This window comes from Schistocerca gregaria, chromosome X (genome assembly GCF_023897955.1).
Source record: "Schistocerca gregaria isolate iqSchGreg1 chromosome X, iqSchGreg1.2, whole genome shotgun sequence".
Lineage (NCBI taxonomy): Eukaryota > Metazoa > Arthropoda > Insecta > Orthoptera > Acrididae > Schistocerca > Schistocerca gregaria.
The window spans coordinates 49,437,830-49,456,097 of NC_064931.1; the positions used below are offsets into that span (position 1 = coordinate 49,437,830).

Consider the following 18,268-nt stretch of genomic DNA (forward strand, 5'->3'; position numbering starts at 1 on the left):
TCTGTGACAGTGTTTCAGCATGAGACAGCTTGCTGTTTTGTCTTTATATGGCATTATCTATGCAAACTTTGTCTAAATTTTATTCAATATCAATGTTAAGTAACATGTTGATAGTTTGGTAGGTTTCACCATACCTGTAACTGATTTTCTGTTCCATGCAATTTTTCCAGATAGCTTCATTGACGTGTTTTACTATTACTCACCCTATTCTGCTAAAGTATTTGCTAACTGTCTTATTTGCCTTGCACCTATATAACTGCTCTGACATAATCAAGCTAGAATCCCATTTGCTCCTTAAGTTACATATCTGTCTGCAACCCTTCAAACTAAAGGGTGTCCCTCACTCTTTTTTTCCAAGAACTCTAATTTTCTGTCAATTTTAAATCTTTTACTGCAGTTACTCAGTATCCACACTAGAGACAAGGTGTGTTTGAAAAGTTTGGTGAATGGTCTCAGTAAATAAAGGAAACAAGAGTTACAAACCAAATCCCTTTACTGGCCTTTAAAGTAATAACCCTTAGCTACAACACATTTCCAACATCAGTTGTAAAGCTGTTACAAACTGCCAGCAAATGTTTCTTGTGGAATCACTCAAAGCACAGTTATCACGTTTTGTTGGATGTTCACATGATTACAGGAGATAAGACATGTTGCTGCCAATACTATCCAGAGACCAAGCAATATTCGATGGCATGGTGTTCAACGTCTTCCCCCCCTCCCTTGGGTAGAAACTAATGCCGGATCATATCCCATGTTGGAAAATATGATCAACATTATCTTAATCTTGGATTTTGTCAGATGACTTTTTATGAGAAGCGGGGAAGATGACAAATACCATGCTACTGACTCTAGTGCAGACTCTGTATCATATAGGTAGCACCAGGTCTCATCTCCTTTAATGATGTCGATATCCAAGAATGTGTTGCATCGGTGTATTAAGCAATTCCACAAGAAGTGTTTACTGATACCTTCCAACAGCTTTACAACTGATGTCAGAGGTGTGTTGTACCTAATGGTGATCACTTTGAAGGCCAGAAGGGCATTTTCTTTGTAACTCTTGCTTTCTTTATTTTCTGAGACCATTCACCAAACTTTTCAGATGCACCTTATATATTGGTTATTTACTATCACAAGCACTATCATTAGAAATGATCATTTACTTTATTTAGGCAGAGCAGCTGTGCCTCATTTACTTGAGTCAGTGAAAGTGCACCTGGATATCAATTACACGTACACAAAGTTGATATGTTCTCTTCCTTCTGTTTGCTTGCATATTATGTTACCTTTTAGTGATTAATGTCCTATTGTGTACTACATAAATTAATAGCAGTATAATGCTCTTGTTACAATGTAATTCCCCCAGATTTGTATCTTTATGCTGAGATCAACTCTTTGTGTATTACTTTTACACAGGTGTGCTTGAGGAAGGCACTGCAATGACAAAACCAGCCACACAGAATGAAATATGATAAAAAAATACAAATAAAGTGTATTTATGGAACTGCTATTTCCGGGAAGAAAAAAAAACCAGTTGAACATTTATGCCAGTCTGGGACTAAAACCTCCAGATGCCTGTCTTCTGCAAGCCATGCAAATTTAAGCATACCACACAGACCGAATGAAGGCTTCCACCTGCCATAACTGACTAGTCATGGGTGATCAACACTGTGGGCACAGTATCATTTCTATCAGCAGTGCAAATTCCACACTTTTATGCATTATGGACATCATACATGCACATACAGAAAGAGAACAAAACAATAACAATATTTCTTGTGTGTGTTCATTAGATTTTGCAATGTAGGTTGCGGTAACATAATGATCAGTCATGTAGCTCGAGGTTTAGATCAGGCTGAAAGGTAACACCTCAGTTAAGTTGGTGATGCTGTATCGAATGCTCCAGTTAATCCGGCATTAGTATATTTTACTAACTATGATCTTCTTACTGGCCAATAATTATGCTGCAGAGGTCAGGTGAAGGGTGAAAGAAACTGGAATGGATGGAAAACTACAAATTCTACAGCTCTGTCTGATGTTGCACGAGGCAAGACTGCACGAGGCAAGACTGCACGAGGCAAGACTGCACGAGGCAAGACTGCACGAGGCAAGACTGCACGAGGCAAGACTGCACGAGGCAAGACTGCACGAGGCAAGACTGCACGAGGCAAGACTGCACGAGGCAAGACTGCACGAGGCAAGACTGCACGAGGCAAGACTGCACGAGGCAAGACTGCACGAGGCAAGACTGCACGAGGCAAGACTGCACGAGGCAAGACTGCACGAGGCAAGACTGCACGAGGCAAGACTGCACGAGGCAAGACTGCACGAGGCAAGACTGCACGAGGCAAGACTGCACGAGGCAAGACTGCACGAGGCAAGACTGCACGAGGCAAGACTGCACGAGGCAAGACTGCACGAGGCAAGACTGCACGAGGCAAGACTGCACGAGGCAAGACTGCACGAGGCAAGACTGCACGAGGCAAGACTGCACGAGGCAAGACTGCACGAGGCAAGACTGCACGAGGCAAGACTGCACGAGGCAAGACTGCACGAGCAACACTTGGGTATCAAGCAAGCAATGACATATAACTTTTTGCTGTGACAAGTAGTAATTATTTTAGCTCTTTGCTATTACTGTTAATCTTCTTTCATCTCTAATGAAAAGGCTGTCTATGGGGGAAATAAAAAACAAAGGGGCTTTTGCAATTTCTCGCCATATGGCTCGGTAACACTGCCAATATCCAGGGCTGAAGTATTGTCGTCTGCAACAGTTCTATACAATGTGTCAACCTCATTCCACATTAATCATAGTATTGGAGCAGTCCGTGAAACGTGCCATCTCCACTATTGATACGCACAAGGGAGGAAATGAGGGCAGTGACTTGCTTTTTGTTTGCAGAAGATGTTACACCTGCAGAAATTTTTTATCAAATGCAAGCACAGTATGGTGACAGCTGTTTATCACAAAGCAAGATCTTACACATGGATAGAGCACTTCAAACAGGAAAGAACTTCTCTTTGTGATGAGGAAATATTGGGCAGGCAGTCATCGTCAACAACTGAGGACAATTTGGAAGTTGTTGAGGGTACGGCGATGGGAAACAGATAAATCACATTGGGCAAAATCACCAATACTTTACATATCAGTTATGGTCCAGCATATTCCATCTTACATAACAGTCTAAATTTTCAGAAACTGTGCACAAGGTGGGTATGAAAAGAACTGTCAGCACAGCATAAGGTGGAAAGGATGACATCTCTTGCAAACACTTGGCCCATCATCATCATGAGACAGATGAATTTTTATAGCAAATCATTACTGTAAACAAAATGTAGGTGCATCATCACAAACTGGAAAGTAAGTGCAAGCATGGCTTGGAAACATCCATTATCACCAGAAGTTAAGAAATTTAAACATCAACCATCAGCTGGTAAGATGATGCTAATACTATTCTGGGACATGGAAGGTGTTGTTGCTGTTCAGCTGGTAAGATGATGCTAATACTATTCTGGGACATGGAAGGTGTTGTTGCTGTTCATTCACCACAAGAGGTGAAACTGTGAACAGTGAGAACTACTGTGATGTGTTGTGAACTAAACTGAAACCTGCAATCAAACCCAAAAGTCACAGAAAACTGAAAAGGTGTCATCCTGCAGCAAGATAACACTCAGTCACATTCTCCCAATTGGATGGTCAAAACAATATATGAGTTGGGATTAAATTCCTGGAACACCCGCCATGCAGTCCAGACCTGGCTCCAAGTGATTTCATGTCTCTGTGTAGCCTCGAATATAAACAAAGTGGTGTTTTCTGCTCCAGCCAGTAACAATAAGTGAGTGTGAAAACTTGTTAAGTAATTAAGTGGAACAATGGTGAATACAGTTTTGTTTCAAATTGCAAAAATTGGCACTTGTTGCCACAAGTGTATGGAACAGAAGCTGCAAGTAAAATGTTTATCAGCAGTTTATTTATCTTAAACATGGAAAGGAAGAACTTTTATGCATGTCGCATTCAAATCGACTGACAAAAAACAAACTGAAACAACATTATGTAAGTGTGACACATGTAGGTGCAAAGCCAGCAATTGTCTCCAATATTGATATAGGAAGGATTGAGAATAATTAATGGCAGTGTCAAGGTCATTACTCACAAGGATTTGGGTAAGCGAATGTCTGTTCTTTATATATGTAAAACAAAATCACAGACAAGCAGAGAGCAACTGCTGCTGATCCATGTGATCAAGATATATTTTTTTGCCAAACCATCTCCAGGGATGAAACCTGATGCTATCAATTTCCCATCCACAGTACCATATATAACAATCACTGCCACATTATCCAGATATTTTGTTTCTTATTTTTATGTGCACATGAAGATGTTAGACCACAACTTTTGTATTGATTCCAAAAGAATTTGCACCTGCAGTTTTCTGTTAGTGTAGACACAGTGTCAAAGGTGTGCAATCAATAAGGATAAGTCTGAAACTGAATAAAGATTTAGTTTGTATCTTCTGTTTTTGTTTTGATATGATTCACCGCATTTTCAGACACACATTGTACTTACAATCTATTACTGTTGTTACAACAGACAGAATCCAAATGTACAGTTTTCGTCTGGATGGTAATTTATTGGACTAACCAATACATCATACTGCTTTCCCTGTTTCTTTTTATCTAAAGCACAAAAAATGTAGGACAGGAAAACACGTAAAAATCACAAAAACAATAGAGAAATTATCAATAATAATAAAACTGTTATAATGAAACTTTTATTAAATAAAATTCTATGGCACAACACGTGAATAAAATTTAAACAAAAGAGTATAAAATGTTGCTCACTCGCTCGCACACTTTTGACCTTTTTCTTTATACAAAAATATTTCTGAAATGTACCACGTTCCTTCCAAACACAACAGTACATTATTAGTGTCTGCGAATTTTACATTATCTCATCACTGGTTCTACAGGCACTACACTAGTCCTCCAAATTAATGGTGTGGCTACATGTACAAAATCACTTATAAACTACCAATGTCATTGAATCTTTTTAGTTTCTCAGGGAAATTGTCCTTGTATAAAACAGGATCAGCTCTAAATTCAACTGTCTGAAGAGGCATTGTTCCATACACTGCAGCAAATCTATCAATGCACTGTGATCTTTCCATCATATGATTGAGATCAGCTGACAGCATTTCTGTATTTGTGCATTCTGGACATTTAAACTTCTTTCTTGGTGTAACCTGAAAGAACAAAGGCTCCCAATTATAATGTACTTTGAAATTATAAACAAATGAGAGTTTTAAGAAGTATTACATCATGAGCTTGACTACACCAGTCGCAGTATCAACACTTAACCAAAACAAAAAGCTACAATTACACTATGCAACATGTTTTTTTTTATGTTTGTGTAATTTTCACTGTTCCTGAAATACTTTTTTTGTACTCATTTCAAATCTGCTACTAGTTTTTTTCCATCACATTTTTCACAAATCAAGTAAACACACTTTTGTTTAAACCTAAGTTCCACAGACAAAAATTTGATTGCAAGTACACAAAATTTATTTTAGTAAGATGGAGTAGTTGACCTCACTTCTCAAACCCATCTGGCTGTTAGGTGGGAACCATTAGCATGTCAACAACAAGCTATAGTGTTGTGAGGTTATATTTGTGCTGCTGTATGTAGTTTTACTGTTTCTTAAAAATGAGTTCCCTCAAATGTTTGAATAACCCAAAAGTATTATCTCATATTTGTAGTAGCCATGTAATTGCTAAGCAAAGATAGGACATTAACAGTTTTGTGGTAAATGTCTATTACTACTTGGTATAAGGCTTGGTGATCAAGACAAAAGTTGGGCACCACACAAGGTATGCAGACATATGTTGAGGGATACAGACTGTGCAGAAATCAATAGCTTTTGCAATTCCCATTGTTTGGAGGGATCCGCAAAATCATGTGAATTTATTTTTTATTTTTTTATGGTTAACACTATTAAAAAAAAAAAAAAACTAATGAAACAGTTCACAAAAGGTGTTGACTTGGTAACATGATTTCCAACTGTGTCTTATGAGAAACTTAAAGAAGGGATCTTTGTGGGGTCACAGATCAGAAATTTAATGAAAGACAATTTGTTTGAAAATACAACAGATCCAATGGACAAAGGGCTAGGGTTTCATTTACAGAAGTAGAGGCCAACTTTCTGAGCAACAACAAACATCCAAATTGTAGTACCACGGTTAACATAATGTTGCAGAGTTTGATGAAATTAAGATGCATTTTCTGTAGCCCAATATTGATTTTTTCCCTGCGAACCTTGGCGATGTTGGTCAAAAACAAGGAGAATGGTTCCACTTGGACATCAAGGTGATGGAGAAGTGATACCAGGGAAGATGGAATGCAAACATGATGGTTAACTATTGTTTTATGCTAAAGAGATATGACATTGGTGCAGGAAGACAATCAAGAAACAGAAATTTCCTCCATGTCAGAAAGAACTTTTTGCACTGAAATCAGTGAAGGGCAATTAAATTCTCATACATATGTTGTGTTTTCATAATAATTATTAGCATTTTAAGTGAACATGTACCACTGTGTACTCTAATGTAGTGTACAATGATTCTACATAAGGTACACAATACAATTTATTTATCATGTAATTTTAAAAAAATTCCATAAGAAAAAATGAGATTCCAGCTAGAACTTCAGACATGATTTGTACAAAAAATTACAGGATACAGAAAAATCAAAATTAGATTTGAAACCAGAATGAAACACACTTTAAACATCACCATGGTCATAAATTATCACTCCAAGAGCTTTAAAATGCAGCATATTGATTTGAAAATTATTGGCTTTAAACATGTTACTTTCCTCTCACAGAAATACATTAGGATGAACTGTTAACAAGTGAGTTAATGTTAAGAAACATATATTTGGATGTAACAACTGCATTTCTTCTTAAACATTGCAGGTGAACAACCTGTTACGTGTCTTATTATTCTAGTGCCATCTCTTCAAGTTTCTAAAATCAAATAAGAAATATTTTGATGCTGAAAGTTTTTGCTCATTAGATTCAGTTCTACGACCACTAACAACAACTACTAAGTACTACAACTTCATGTGCAAAGCTGTACTGCTGCTTAACATGTCCATCATCAATGACTTTCATTGTATAATCCTTAATCAAAACTAAAGCAGCACATTGTTTCTGAAATTTTAACATGTCAGTGTTGTGTTGTTAGTAATGGACATCAAGACAAGACAGTTATGGCTAAGTTTTATTTCTTTCTTTAGTCTTGCGCGCGCGCCACACACACACACACACACACACACACACACACACACACACACACACACACACACAGAGAGAGAGAGAGAGAGAGAGAGAGAGAGAGAGAGAGAGAGAGAGAGAGAGAGAGAGAGAGCTCAGTTGAGTAAGGCAGTTCAGTCAATGTACTTTTTGGCTTTGGTGGCCATTCCTTCATTCTGATGCATGGATTTGTTCCTAAAAGGAATTCTGTTTGAAAATGACACGAATCATTTCTTATTAGTTATGGAAAATCTGTATTCTACTTTGCCACAGTTATATGTGAGTTGTTATGGACAGTATTTGTGGGAAAGACAAGGGTCTGTGTGATGAATTTGTGAGATGTAGAAAATGCTAGCAAGAGTTTTTACAGTGCTTTACATTATACAAAACTACAAAGCCTTAGGTCTCTGAAGTTTATTGCCTGAAATTTAGCAGAGTGTCACAATTCACACATCATGAGAGTGTGGCACGAAATGTTACAGTTCTGAAAGGGCATGTACTCCAACGTGATCCTGTGGGTCGATTAGAGCACACAAATGATCATCTTATAAGTTAGTAACAACCAGTGTTTGTCTGATTTCCTTTGACATCTCCTGTTATTTAATAATGACTCCAAAGACTGAAATAGTACTCCAAAATTGGTGATTGTGGCATCCTCTAGTGATACGCTGCAATTTTCCAGAGCCGCCCTAACAAACTTAAGTCTTCCATTTACCTTTCGTATCACTGACCTAAAATGTTCATCCCATCTCATATTGCTTATTAGTATTTATCAACAGCAGCTTGAAATCCACTCCTAGATAATACCACCTCTAGACTTAAGCATAGTTTTACAGTCTTTAGCAATAAGTATTCACATGTTATTACTGCATATATATCTCCATTCATTAGGATGTCATTTCAGTCTTTATTTCTCTCTCAAAATACAACAAAGAACTTCCATCATGTATCATCCATTTGCCTACATGCTGCTCCCATCTGAATTTCAGTCTTTCAAATGATTTCAATGTAGTGGAGGCCACCGAGACGAGAGGATGCGCTGCAGTGCCACCAGCAGCAGCAGTTGTCTGATAAACAGTAAATTAATTTAATCTTTGTTTTTATCAGTTTCTTCTGCAAAAAAGTGAACTATATGTGCATATTTTACTTTGTAGACTAGTGGTTAGAAAACTAATCATAGTTTTTGTTTTTGCGTAAGTCTTGTGAATATCCTTGTGTAGGGCACCTTCCTGGTGTACATTTTCCCACCGCCAGACTGCTACGTCACCCGTCCTGTGACTCAGTTGAGTAAGTGACCATTGACTACAGGCTCCATACTCAGTGTAGCAGCAGCAGCAGCAGTTGTCTGATAAATATTAATTTAATTTAGTCTTTGTTTTTTTCACTTTCTTCTGGAAAGAAGTGAACTATATGTGTGTATTTTACTGTGTAGACTTGTGGTTAGAAAATTAATCAAAGCTTTTGTTTTTGTGTAAGTCTTGTGAATATCCTTGTGAAGGGCAGCTCCCTAGTGTAAATTTTCCCATTGCCAGAAACTCCTTCATGCAACTAGGTTTTAATTTTGTGCTAATAGACAGCATACAGTACAGATCAGTGCATTCTGGTTTGACTATTTATCTAGTACAGTAACTTCTTGATAAACAGGGTTTCTAATAACAGGTATCTGTAAATACATCAACTCCAGTAGAGCAATTTATTTCCGTTTAATAGCTTGGAGTCTCTGAGTACAGTGACAAATCTGCACAGCCATTTTTACTGTTCCTTTACTCTCCTTTGGTATATTTTGTATACATTTCAAACTCAGTAGTGCAATTTGAGACATTATATCTATTTTATACGCAGTACGATTATGGCTAGGGACTGTGCTTGTTGTGAGCAGACACAACGAGAGTTGACTGATGTCCGTAAACAGCTGGAAGCTGTGTTGGCTATCATTGACAAGCTTCTAGCAAATGCTCAAAGTTGCAGTGACATCGGGGTGCCAGTGACAAGACCTGCAACACCTTAGGTGCCACTGGAATCCCCTGGTGACTTGGATGTTGCAGCGGCTTCCGATACCCAACATCTGACTGGTCCGTCTTCGCACCAGAGTGGATGACAGACAGTGGTGGGTTCGCGTGTCACTAGATGGAAGGTGAAAGAGGGAGCAGGCCGTTCAGCTGGCTCCCTATGTCTTAGCAACAGATACGAGGTGTTACCCAGTGCTGATGATAACTCCAAGCCAGCATGGGATGCCTCTCCTGTTAGGTCAGCAGTCGATTTTCCTGCCCAGTCCGGACAAGTATATAGGGTGGGTATGCTTGTCATTGGGTGCTCCAATGTTAGGTGGGTGATGCAGCCCCTCAGGGAGATAACAGACAAGGCGGTCTCATTTGTCATGTGGAGGAGGCCCTGCCAGCAGCAATCGAGCACAATGGGTGCACTCGGCTGCATGTAGTGGAACATGTCTGCGTGAATGACATCTGCTGCTTGTGTTCTGAGGCCACCCTCGGCTCCTTTCTGCAGCTGGTTCATTTGGTGAATGCAACTAGCAACACATGCGAGGTGTATGCTAAGCTATCAATTTGTAGCATCATACCACAGTCCTTTGGTTTGGAGCAGAGTGGAAAGTCTAAACCAGAGGCTCAGATAACTCAGCGGTGGTATCGGATGCGAATTTCTTGACCTCTGCTATTGGGTGCCAAATTTCAGGGTTCCCCGTAATAAGTCAGGTGTGCACTACTCACATGAAGCACCTACTATGGTAGTGGAGTGTGCTTGGGGCTTTTTAGGTTATAGAATCCCTTCCTTGGGATCAAAGACAATTTGCCTGTTAAATCAGCCACAGTGACCTCAGAGAGTCTTGGTTACTCGCAAATCAAAGATAGAAAAGATTAATATGAATTTAGTTAACTGCAGGAGCATCCAAGGAAAGGTCCCAGAATTAGTATCACTTACTGGAGGTTATAATGCACAGATAGTATTGGGAAAAGAAAGCTGGTTGAAGCCAGACGTCAATGACAACCAAATCCTAAGTTATGATTGGAATGTTTGTCGTAAGGATAGGTTAGTCACCAAAGGTGGCAGCGTGTTTATTGCAGTAAAAACTCAATAAAATCTAGCAAGGTTATCACAGATTCTGAATGTGAATTAATTTGGATGAAACTGAGCATCAAAGAACGGTCAAAATTGGTGATCAGATGCTTTTATACACCACCTGGGTCAGGACCTGTAGCTGTAGAGCGCTTCAGAGAGAACTTGCAGAATAGCATTAGTAATTTTCCTGATCATGCTGTTGTAATAGGAGGTGACTTCAACTTGCTAGGTATAGATTATGAGTGTTATGCCACCAAAATTGGTACCAGAGACAGGGATTCATGTGGCATTGTTCTAGATGTCTTGTCCAAAAATGACTTTGAGCAGATAGTTACAGAACCAACTCATGAGGGTAATGCCTAAGACCTCCTGGCAACAAACAGACCTGAACTTATCAAATCAGGTACTGCAGAGTAAGGTATCAGTGATCATAAGACTGTGACAGCATCTATAACAATGGGTGCTAAAAGTAAAGTTAAGAAAGGTAGGAAGATATATTTGCTCAGCAAGGGTGACAGGATATAAATTTCAGAATATCTCAGCACTCAGCATAAAATATTCAGTGATGAGGATGAAGATGTGGAGAGCAAATGGAAAAAATTCAAAGTCATCATTCAATATGCCCTCGATAAGTAGTTCCAAGTAAGGTGTTAAGGTATGGGAAAGATCCACCATGGTTTAATAGCCATGTTAGAAAAGCGCCACATAAACAAAGAGCACTTTATCTCAGATTCAAGAGAAGTAAAAACCTAGCTGACAAACAAAAGCTGAACAAAGTGAAGATGAACGTAAGGAGAGGAATGAGAGAAGTGTTCAATGATTTTGAAAGCAAGATGTTGTCAACCGAATTGAGTAAAAGCCCTAAGAGATTTTGGTTGAATGTAAAACCAGTAAGTGGGTGAAAATCATCTATTCAATCTCTCAGCGACCACACCAACAACGAAATGGAAGCTAACGGAAAGAAGGCTGAAATACTGAATTCGGTCTTCTGAAGTTGTTTCACTGTGGAAGATCATAACACAGTCCCTCCTTTCAATCTTCATACGAACATTGAAATGGCAGATACTGAGATAACTGATCGTGGAGCTGAAAAGCAGCTACAATCGCTTAGTAGAGGAAAAGCATCAGATCATATGATATACCTATAAAATTCTATAAGGATTATGAGGCAAACTTGCTCCCCTTCTAGCAGTAATTTATTGTAGATCGCTTGAGCAATGAAAGGTACCTAATGATTGGAAAAAAGCACAGTTCATTCCCATTTTTAAGTAAGGCTGTCGGACAGATCCAAACAATTACAGACCCATATCATTGATGTCAATCTGTTGTAGAATTATGCAACATGTTTTATACTCAAGAATTATGATGTGCTTGGAAAATGAACATCTCCTCTAGGAAAATCACCATGGATTTCACAAACAGAGATCCTGCGAAACTCGGCTCGCTCTGTTCCTCGATGAGATCCACAGCGCAGTGGACAATGTCACTCAGGTTGATGCCATGCTCCTTGATTTCAGTAAGGCATTTGACACTGTCCTACATTGCTGTTTAATGAAAAAAATACGAGCTTATGGAGAATCAGAGCAGATTTTCGATTTGCGTTGGATGCTCTTTAAGGCTATTCACTGATGACACAGTTTGCAGAACGACCTGCAGAGAATTGATGAATGGTGCAGGCTCTGGCAGTTGACCCTGAATGTAAATAAATGTAACATTTTGCACATACATAGGGAAAGAAATCCACTACTGTACAGCTACACTATTGATTGCAAACAGCTGGAGACAGCATCTGCCGTAAAGTATCAAGGCATAACTATCCACAGTGACCTCAAGTGAAATGACCAGGTAAAACAGATAGTGGGTAAAGCAGATACCAGACTCAGATTCATTGGAAGAATCTTAAGGAAATGTAACTTGTCCACAAAATAAGTGGCTTATAAGGCGCTTGTTTGCTCAATTTTTGAATATTTTTTATCTGTCTGGGATCCCTATCAGGTAGGACTGATACAGGAGATAGAGAAGATCCAACAAAGAGTGGAGCATTTCACCACAGGATCATTTAGCTGGTGAGAGTGTGTTACAGAGATGGTAAACAAACTCCATTGGCAGACATTACAAGAGACGTGTTGTCCAACATGGAGAGATTTACTATTGAAATTTTGGGACAGCACTTTTCAGGATAAGTCGGACAACATATTACTTCCCCTCACACACATCTCGCGTATTGACCACGAGTAGAAAATTTGAGAAATTAGAGCCAATACAGAGGCTTACTGACACTCTTTCTTCCCTCACACTATTCACGAATGGAACAGGGTTGAAGGGATCAGATAGTGGTAACGAAAGTACCCTCCGCCACACACCATTAGGTGGCTTGCGAAGAATGATGTAGATGTAGAGGTAGATGATAGAGCACAGCAATCAGTCATCCTTTTCTTGGAGGTTTTACTTGGCAAATCAAGATTTCAACTAGTGCCTAACAATTATCAATGCATGTTATAGTATGTCAAGTCCCCTGTTGTTCGGGCTTCTGTCACAGTATGTTCAAGCTAGGCAAATAAAACCTGCAAGAAATGGGCCATTGATTGCTGTGCTCTATCTTCTGAAGGTCATATCACAGTCGTTGAGTGCACCGAAGTTCCTAATGGAAGGTAACCTGATGAATTTCAGTCATTATTCAATCTTCCACTTTAGCCTGTTTAATGATCCATTTGTTTGTTTTCATGTCTTTTCTAATTACTTCCAGCATGCAATAAATCATACTCAGCAATCTTCAATTTTTAATAGTTTTTAATATTAGAAGTCCCAACTTCATTGTGATAGATCAAAATTGGGAATGTACACAACTGCCAACTTTACATTTCAGATACAATGGAAGTTTAGTTTTAAAAGCGCTCCTGGTCACTTTTACCCTACTGTTTACTTTTTTTGTGAACATCCAGTTCCCTTCAACTCCCCTACATACAAATATCCATCTACTTTCTCTACACTCTCACTGGTATTGCGTCTTACTATGACATTTTCAGGACTACTTTCAAACATACCCTATTAAGAATGAGATTTTTACTCTGAAACCGAGTGTGTGCCAAAATGAAACTTTCCTGGCTGATTAAAACTCTCCTTCGCAGGAGAGCTTCTGTAAAGTTTGGGAGGTAGGAGACAAGGTACTTGCAGAAGTAAAGCTATGAGGACAGGGCGGGAGTCGTGCTCGGATAGCTCAGTCAGTAGAGCACCTGTCCGCGAAAGGCAAAGGTCCCGAGTTAGTCTCGGTCCGACACACAGTTTTAATCTGCCAGGAAAGTTTCATACCTTATTAAGTTCGTCCTTTACCTGTTTAAGATTATCTGTATTAGAGGCAAACAGTATAATGTTAAAGCAAAATGAAAGAGGTTCAGGTATGTTCCATTAAGACTCATTTTTCCTCCAATTTCCCAGTCTATGAATTTGAAGACTTCCTCTAGGTGTGCAGAGAATCATCTTGATGATATGAATCACCTTTGCTTGACTATTCTTTTAGTTCTGAATTTTTCAGTCGCCACATGAAGTCTAATGGAAGATGTATCATTGGTGTAAATATCATTCGGTTTAATAACATAGGTCAAATGAATATCTCATACCTCAAGGTCTGTTACTACCAAGTTTTCTCAAAATCGAGTCAAAACATTCTCAAAATCTATTAATCCAATTCAAAGAGGTAATTCATATTCATTGCTCAGTTCTTTAATTTTATTTACAATTTGTAGCATGTTCAAAGGATCAAAATCCAATTATTTAATGCATCTCTTGATGATTTTAGTGAATAATTTTAACATTATGAAGAGGAAGCAGATAGGTCTGTAGTTCTGTGTGTGTTGTTTGTCTCCTTCATAGATTCAGTTTCAGGCAATTTCCTTTAGCTGTGCACATCCTACAAATGTTTTTTACGTTCCATTTCTATTTGACTCAGTTTTAACAATTACTACTGAAACACCGTCATGGCTGGGTTCTGTCCCTGTCTTAATTTCTCTCAAATGGGCTTCCATACCTTATCTGGTATTAATTGTGAAAAGTCACAATTTTTGTTAGCCCCTTGCCATATACCCACCTCCACACAGCCCCAGGACCCTAATTTCACTCATCCCCACACCCTCTTCCCTACAGTTTCCCATTCCTCTGTTCCGTCACCCCCTCCCGGTCCACTTCTCCGCGTCACTGCTGCACAAACTCACCGGTGCCAGTACCCGTGCCCATACCATGTGCCACATTCCTATCCCATATAGCTGCCACCTCTTCCTCTCCACATTTATATTCATACACTTGCTGCCTCCTTTGGTGCCATCAGCCATCCTTCCCCAACCGTACCTGCAACACCACACTTCTTTCTGCCCTTGCCTGCTCCCCTCTCTCTCCTGTGAGATTTCTAGAGCTGTCGTGCATCCCACAGATCTGTTGCCACTGGTTTCAATCTTCCCGTGCTTCCTAGTCTTCTTCTCTTTCTCTTTCTCTTTTTCTCATGACCTCCCTTACCTCTTGTAAGAAGGCAACCTTCAGTCTTCCTCTTCTCCTTCTTCTCTAGGGGGAGATCATTTTTGGGCACTGGTCAATCACATTGTATGAACGTTACAGGTGATCTGCCATTCTCATATTTTATCTGTGAGCTGTCTCAAGTCTGCACCTTTTCCAAACTCTCGTATTCATTACGTGGTCTCGCGGAGATATTCTACGTGATCTTTCTACAATTCTCAATTTCTTTTTTATTGACTCTGCGATACTTTTATACATCATCCTCTTCACTTTCCAACTTATCTGAAAAGACCGTAACAGAGGGTTTAGTTCCTGGATTGCTGTTTTTTCATGGGCTACTTATAAAATTTAAATTTTTTCATGTGTCTTGAAGTACTGACCATCTACTATTATGTTTTGTACACTTTCTCCATTGCACAGTTATTCAGTATTTTCAAAATTTACTTTCAGTCCCCATTCTTCTAATAATTTTCTTAGCATAAATCAGCCTCCTCACTAGCCACCACTACCTGATGATCTATGAAGAACAAAAGTGTACATACATAGATGCTTTGTTATCTGAATGCCAAAAACTGCACATTTCCTACTCTAGAAGTCTGAGGCCTTCTGGATGCATATTTTAAACAATGTTGGAGGCAAGCAGCATCCCTCCATTACTTCTTTTGTAATTTTGAAATGCTAAGACAAAATTTTACTCCCCAATTTGCTCAAATGCTCTGCAAACTTATATAGCTTGTATACAGGGTGTTACAAAAAGGTACGGCAAAACTTTCAGGAAACATTCCTCACATACAAAAAAAGAAAATATGTTATGTGGACATGTGTCTGGAAATGCTTACTTTCCATGTTAGAGCTCATTTTTTACTTCTCTTCAAATCACATTAATCATGGAATGGAAACACACAGTAACAGAACGTACCAGCGTGACTTCAAACACTTTGTTACAGGAAATGTTCAAAATGTCCTCCATTAGCGAGGACATGTGCATCCACCCTCCATCACATGGAATCCCTGATGCGCTGATGCAGCCCTGGAGAATGGCTTATTGTATCACAGCCGTCCACAATACGAGCATGAAGAGTCTTTACATTTGGTACCGGGGTTGCGTAGACGAGAGCTTTCAAATGCCCCCATAAATGAAAGTCAAGAGGGTTGAGGTCAGGAGAGTGTGGAGGCCATGAAATTGGTCCGCCTCTACCAATCCATCGGTCACCGAATCTGTTGTTGAGAAGCGTACGAACACTTCGACTGAAATGTGCAGGAGCTCCGTCGTGAATGAACCACATGTTGTGTCGTACTTGTAAAGGCACATGTTCTAGCAGCACAGGTAGAGTATCCCGTATGAAATCATGATAACGTGCTCCATTGAGTGTAGGTGGAAGAACATGGGGCCCAGTCGAGACATCACCAACAATGCCTGCCCAAACGTTCACAGAAAATCTGTGTTGATGACGTGATTGCACAATTGCGTGCGGATTCTCGTCAGCCCACACACGTTGATTGTGAAAATTTACAATTTGATCATGTTGGAATGAAGCCTTATCCGTAAAGAGAACATTTGCACTGAAATGAGGATTGACACATTGTTGGATGAACCATTCGCAGAAGTGTACCTGTGGAGGCCAATCAGCTGCTGATAGTGCCTGCACTCTGTGCATGGTACGGAAACAACTGGTTCTCCCATAGCACACTCTGTACAGTGAGGTGGTCAACGTTACCTTGTACAGCAGCAACTTCTCTGACGCTGACATTAGGGTTATCATCAACTGCAGGAAGAATTACCTCGTCCATTGAAGGTGTCCTCATCGTTCTAGGTCTTCCCCAGTCGCGAGTCATAGGCTGGAATGTTCCATGCTCCCTAACACGCTGATCAATTGCTTCGAACGTCTTCCTGTCGGGACACCTTCGTTCTGGAAATCTGTCTCGATACAAACGTACCGCGCCACGTCTAGTTCCCGGTGCTAATCCATACATCAAATGGGCATCTGCCAACTCCGCATTTGTTAACATTGCACTGACTGCAAAACCATGTTCATGATGAACACTAACCTGTTGATGCTACGTACTGATGTGCTTGATGCTAGTACTGTAGAGCAATGAGTCGCATGTCAACACAAGCACCGAAGTCAACATTACCTTCCTTCAATTGGGCCAACTGGCGGTGAATCGAGAAAGTACAGTACATACTGACAAAACTAAAATGAGCTCTAACATGGAAATTATGCATTTCCGGACACATGTCCACATAACATCTTTTCTTTATTTGTGTGTGAGGAATGTTTCCTGAAAGTTTGGCCATACCTTTTTGTAACACCCTGTATACTTCTAACATTTGTCTTTTAGGCACACTCCCCCTTAAGACCTAAAACAGTTTTTTCAGTGGCACTGTGTCACACGCCTTAAGATCTATGAAAACTCAATGGCTACTCAATTTCCTTTCCAGTCTATTTGGCATTAGTTGTCTCAAAATAAAAATGTCGTCATTACAAGATCTTCCCTTCTAGAATTCATTTCGTCCTCAATGTCCCTCAACATCCTCTCTATCCCACCCTTTAGAACTTGACCATACAAACTACCAACACAGTAGGTGATAATTTCCAAACACCTTCTTACTACCTTTCTTTTAAAGTGGACTTAGATATTGCAAATTTCTTTCTTTGGCCCTTTTTCTCCCTCTAACATGCATGCATTAAACAATTTACTCAAACATTCTCAAAAACCTTCAGCCCATGCTACAGTAATTCTATTGATATGCTACCTGATCCAGGAGATTTTCCATTACTTTAACAAATCTTCCTACTTCCGCTGCAGTTATTGGGTCTACATTTCACATAGACAATTCATTCTTGAAATCCATATGTATGGCCTTACATCTGGTTCTCTCTTCCATAAGCAGTATCTTGAAACGATTCTCTAATGCCAATAATGGAAAAAATAACTGTACAGGGAGTCCCATAATGTTCCATCTCAGAATAAATGCAGTTTTTATTTTATGTAAATTATTTACCTCAAAATATAACATGACATGCAGTTTTATTTGCAGACAACACATCCACACTTAGTGAAATTGAGACCATAGATCACATTCCTTAAAGAGTCACTGACACCCTAAATCGTTTAGAGCATTGGTTTGATGTAAATTTATTAAAATTAAATATAAAAAACTTTTATACAGTTTAAAACTAAACAAAATCAAGTGACTTCCCAACTACCCATAAAAATTAGGAACTTTGGGGAGCAGAAACTGTCAAACTCCTGGCGATATTTCCAGAAAAAAATTCCTGGTCTTCTCATATAAGCTACTTGGCCAAACAAGCTAAACAGTCTTGCATTCACAATGAGAATATTATCTTATGCAAGTGACATGGACACTAGGAAAGTTT

At 39.3% G+C, this 18,268-nt stretch overlaps 2 protein-coding genes across 2 annotated transcripts in view; one reads left to right on the forward strand and one right to left on the reverse strand.

The window, feature by feature from the left end:
* Positions 1-1,996: 1,996 nt before the first annotated feature.
* Positions 1,997-2,602, forward strand: LOC126297472 (involucrin-like). The gene has a single exon (XM_049988347.1). It carries the CDS (start codon positions 1,997-1,999, stop codon positions 2,600-2,602), a length of 606 nt encoding a protein of 201 aa, XP_049844304.1.
* A 2,139-nt stretch (positions 2,603-4,741) lies between these two features.
* LOC126297625 (exostosin-2) overlaps positions 4,742-18,268 on the reverse strand; it is a 52,443-nt gene continuing 38,916 nt past the window's right edge. Inside the window, exon 7 of the mRNA XM_049988641.1 lies at positions 4,742-5,240. Coding sequence (XP_049844598.1) covers positions 5,019-5,240 — 222 coding nt within the window. The 3' untranslated portion in view covers positions 4,742-5,018. The remainder of the gene's footprint in view (positions 5,241-18,268) is intronic.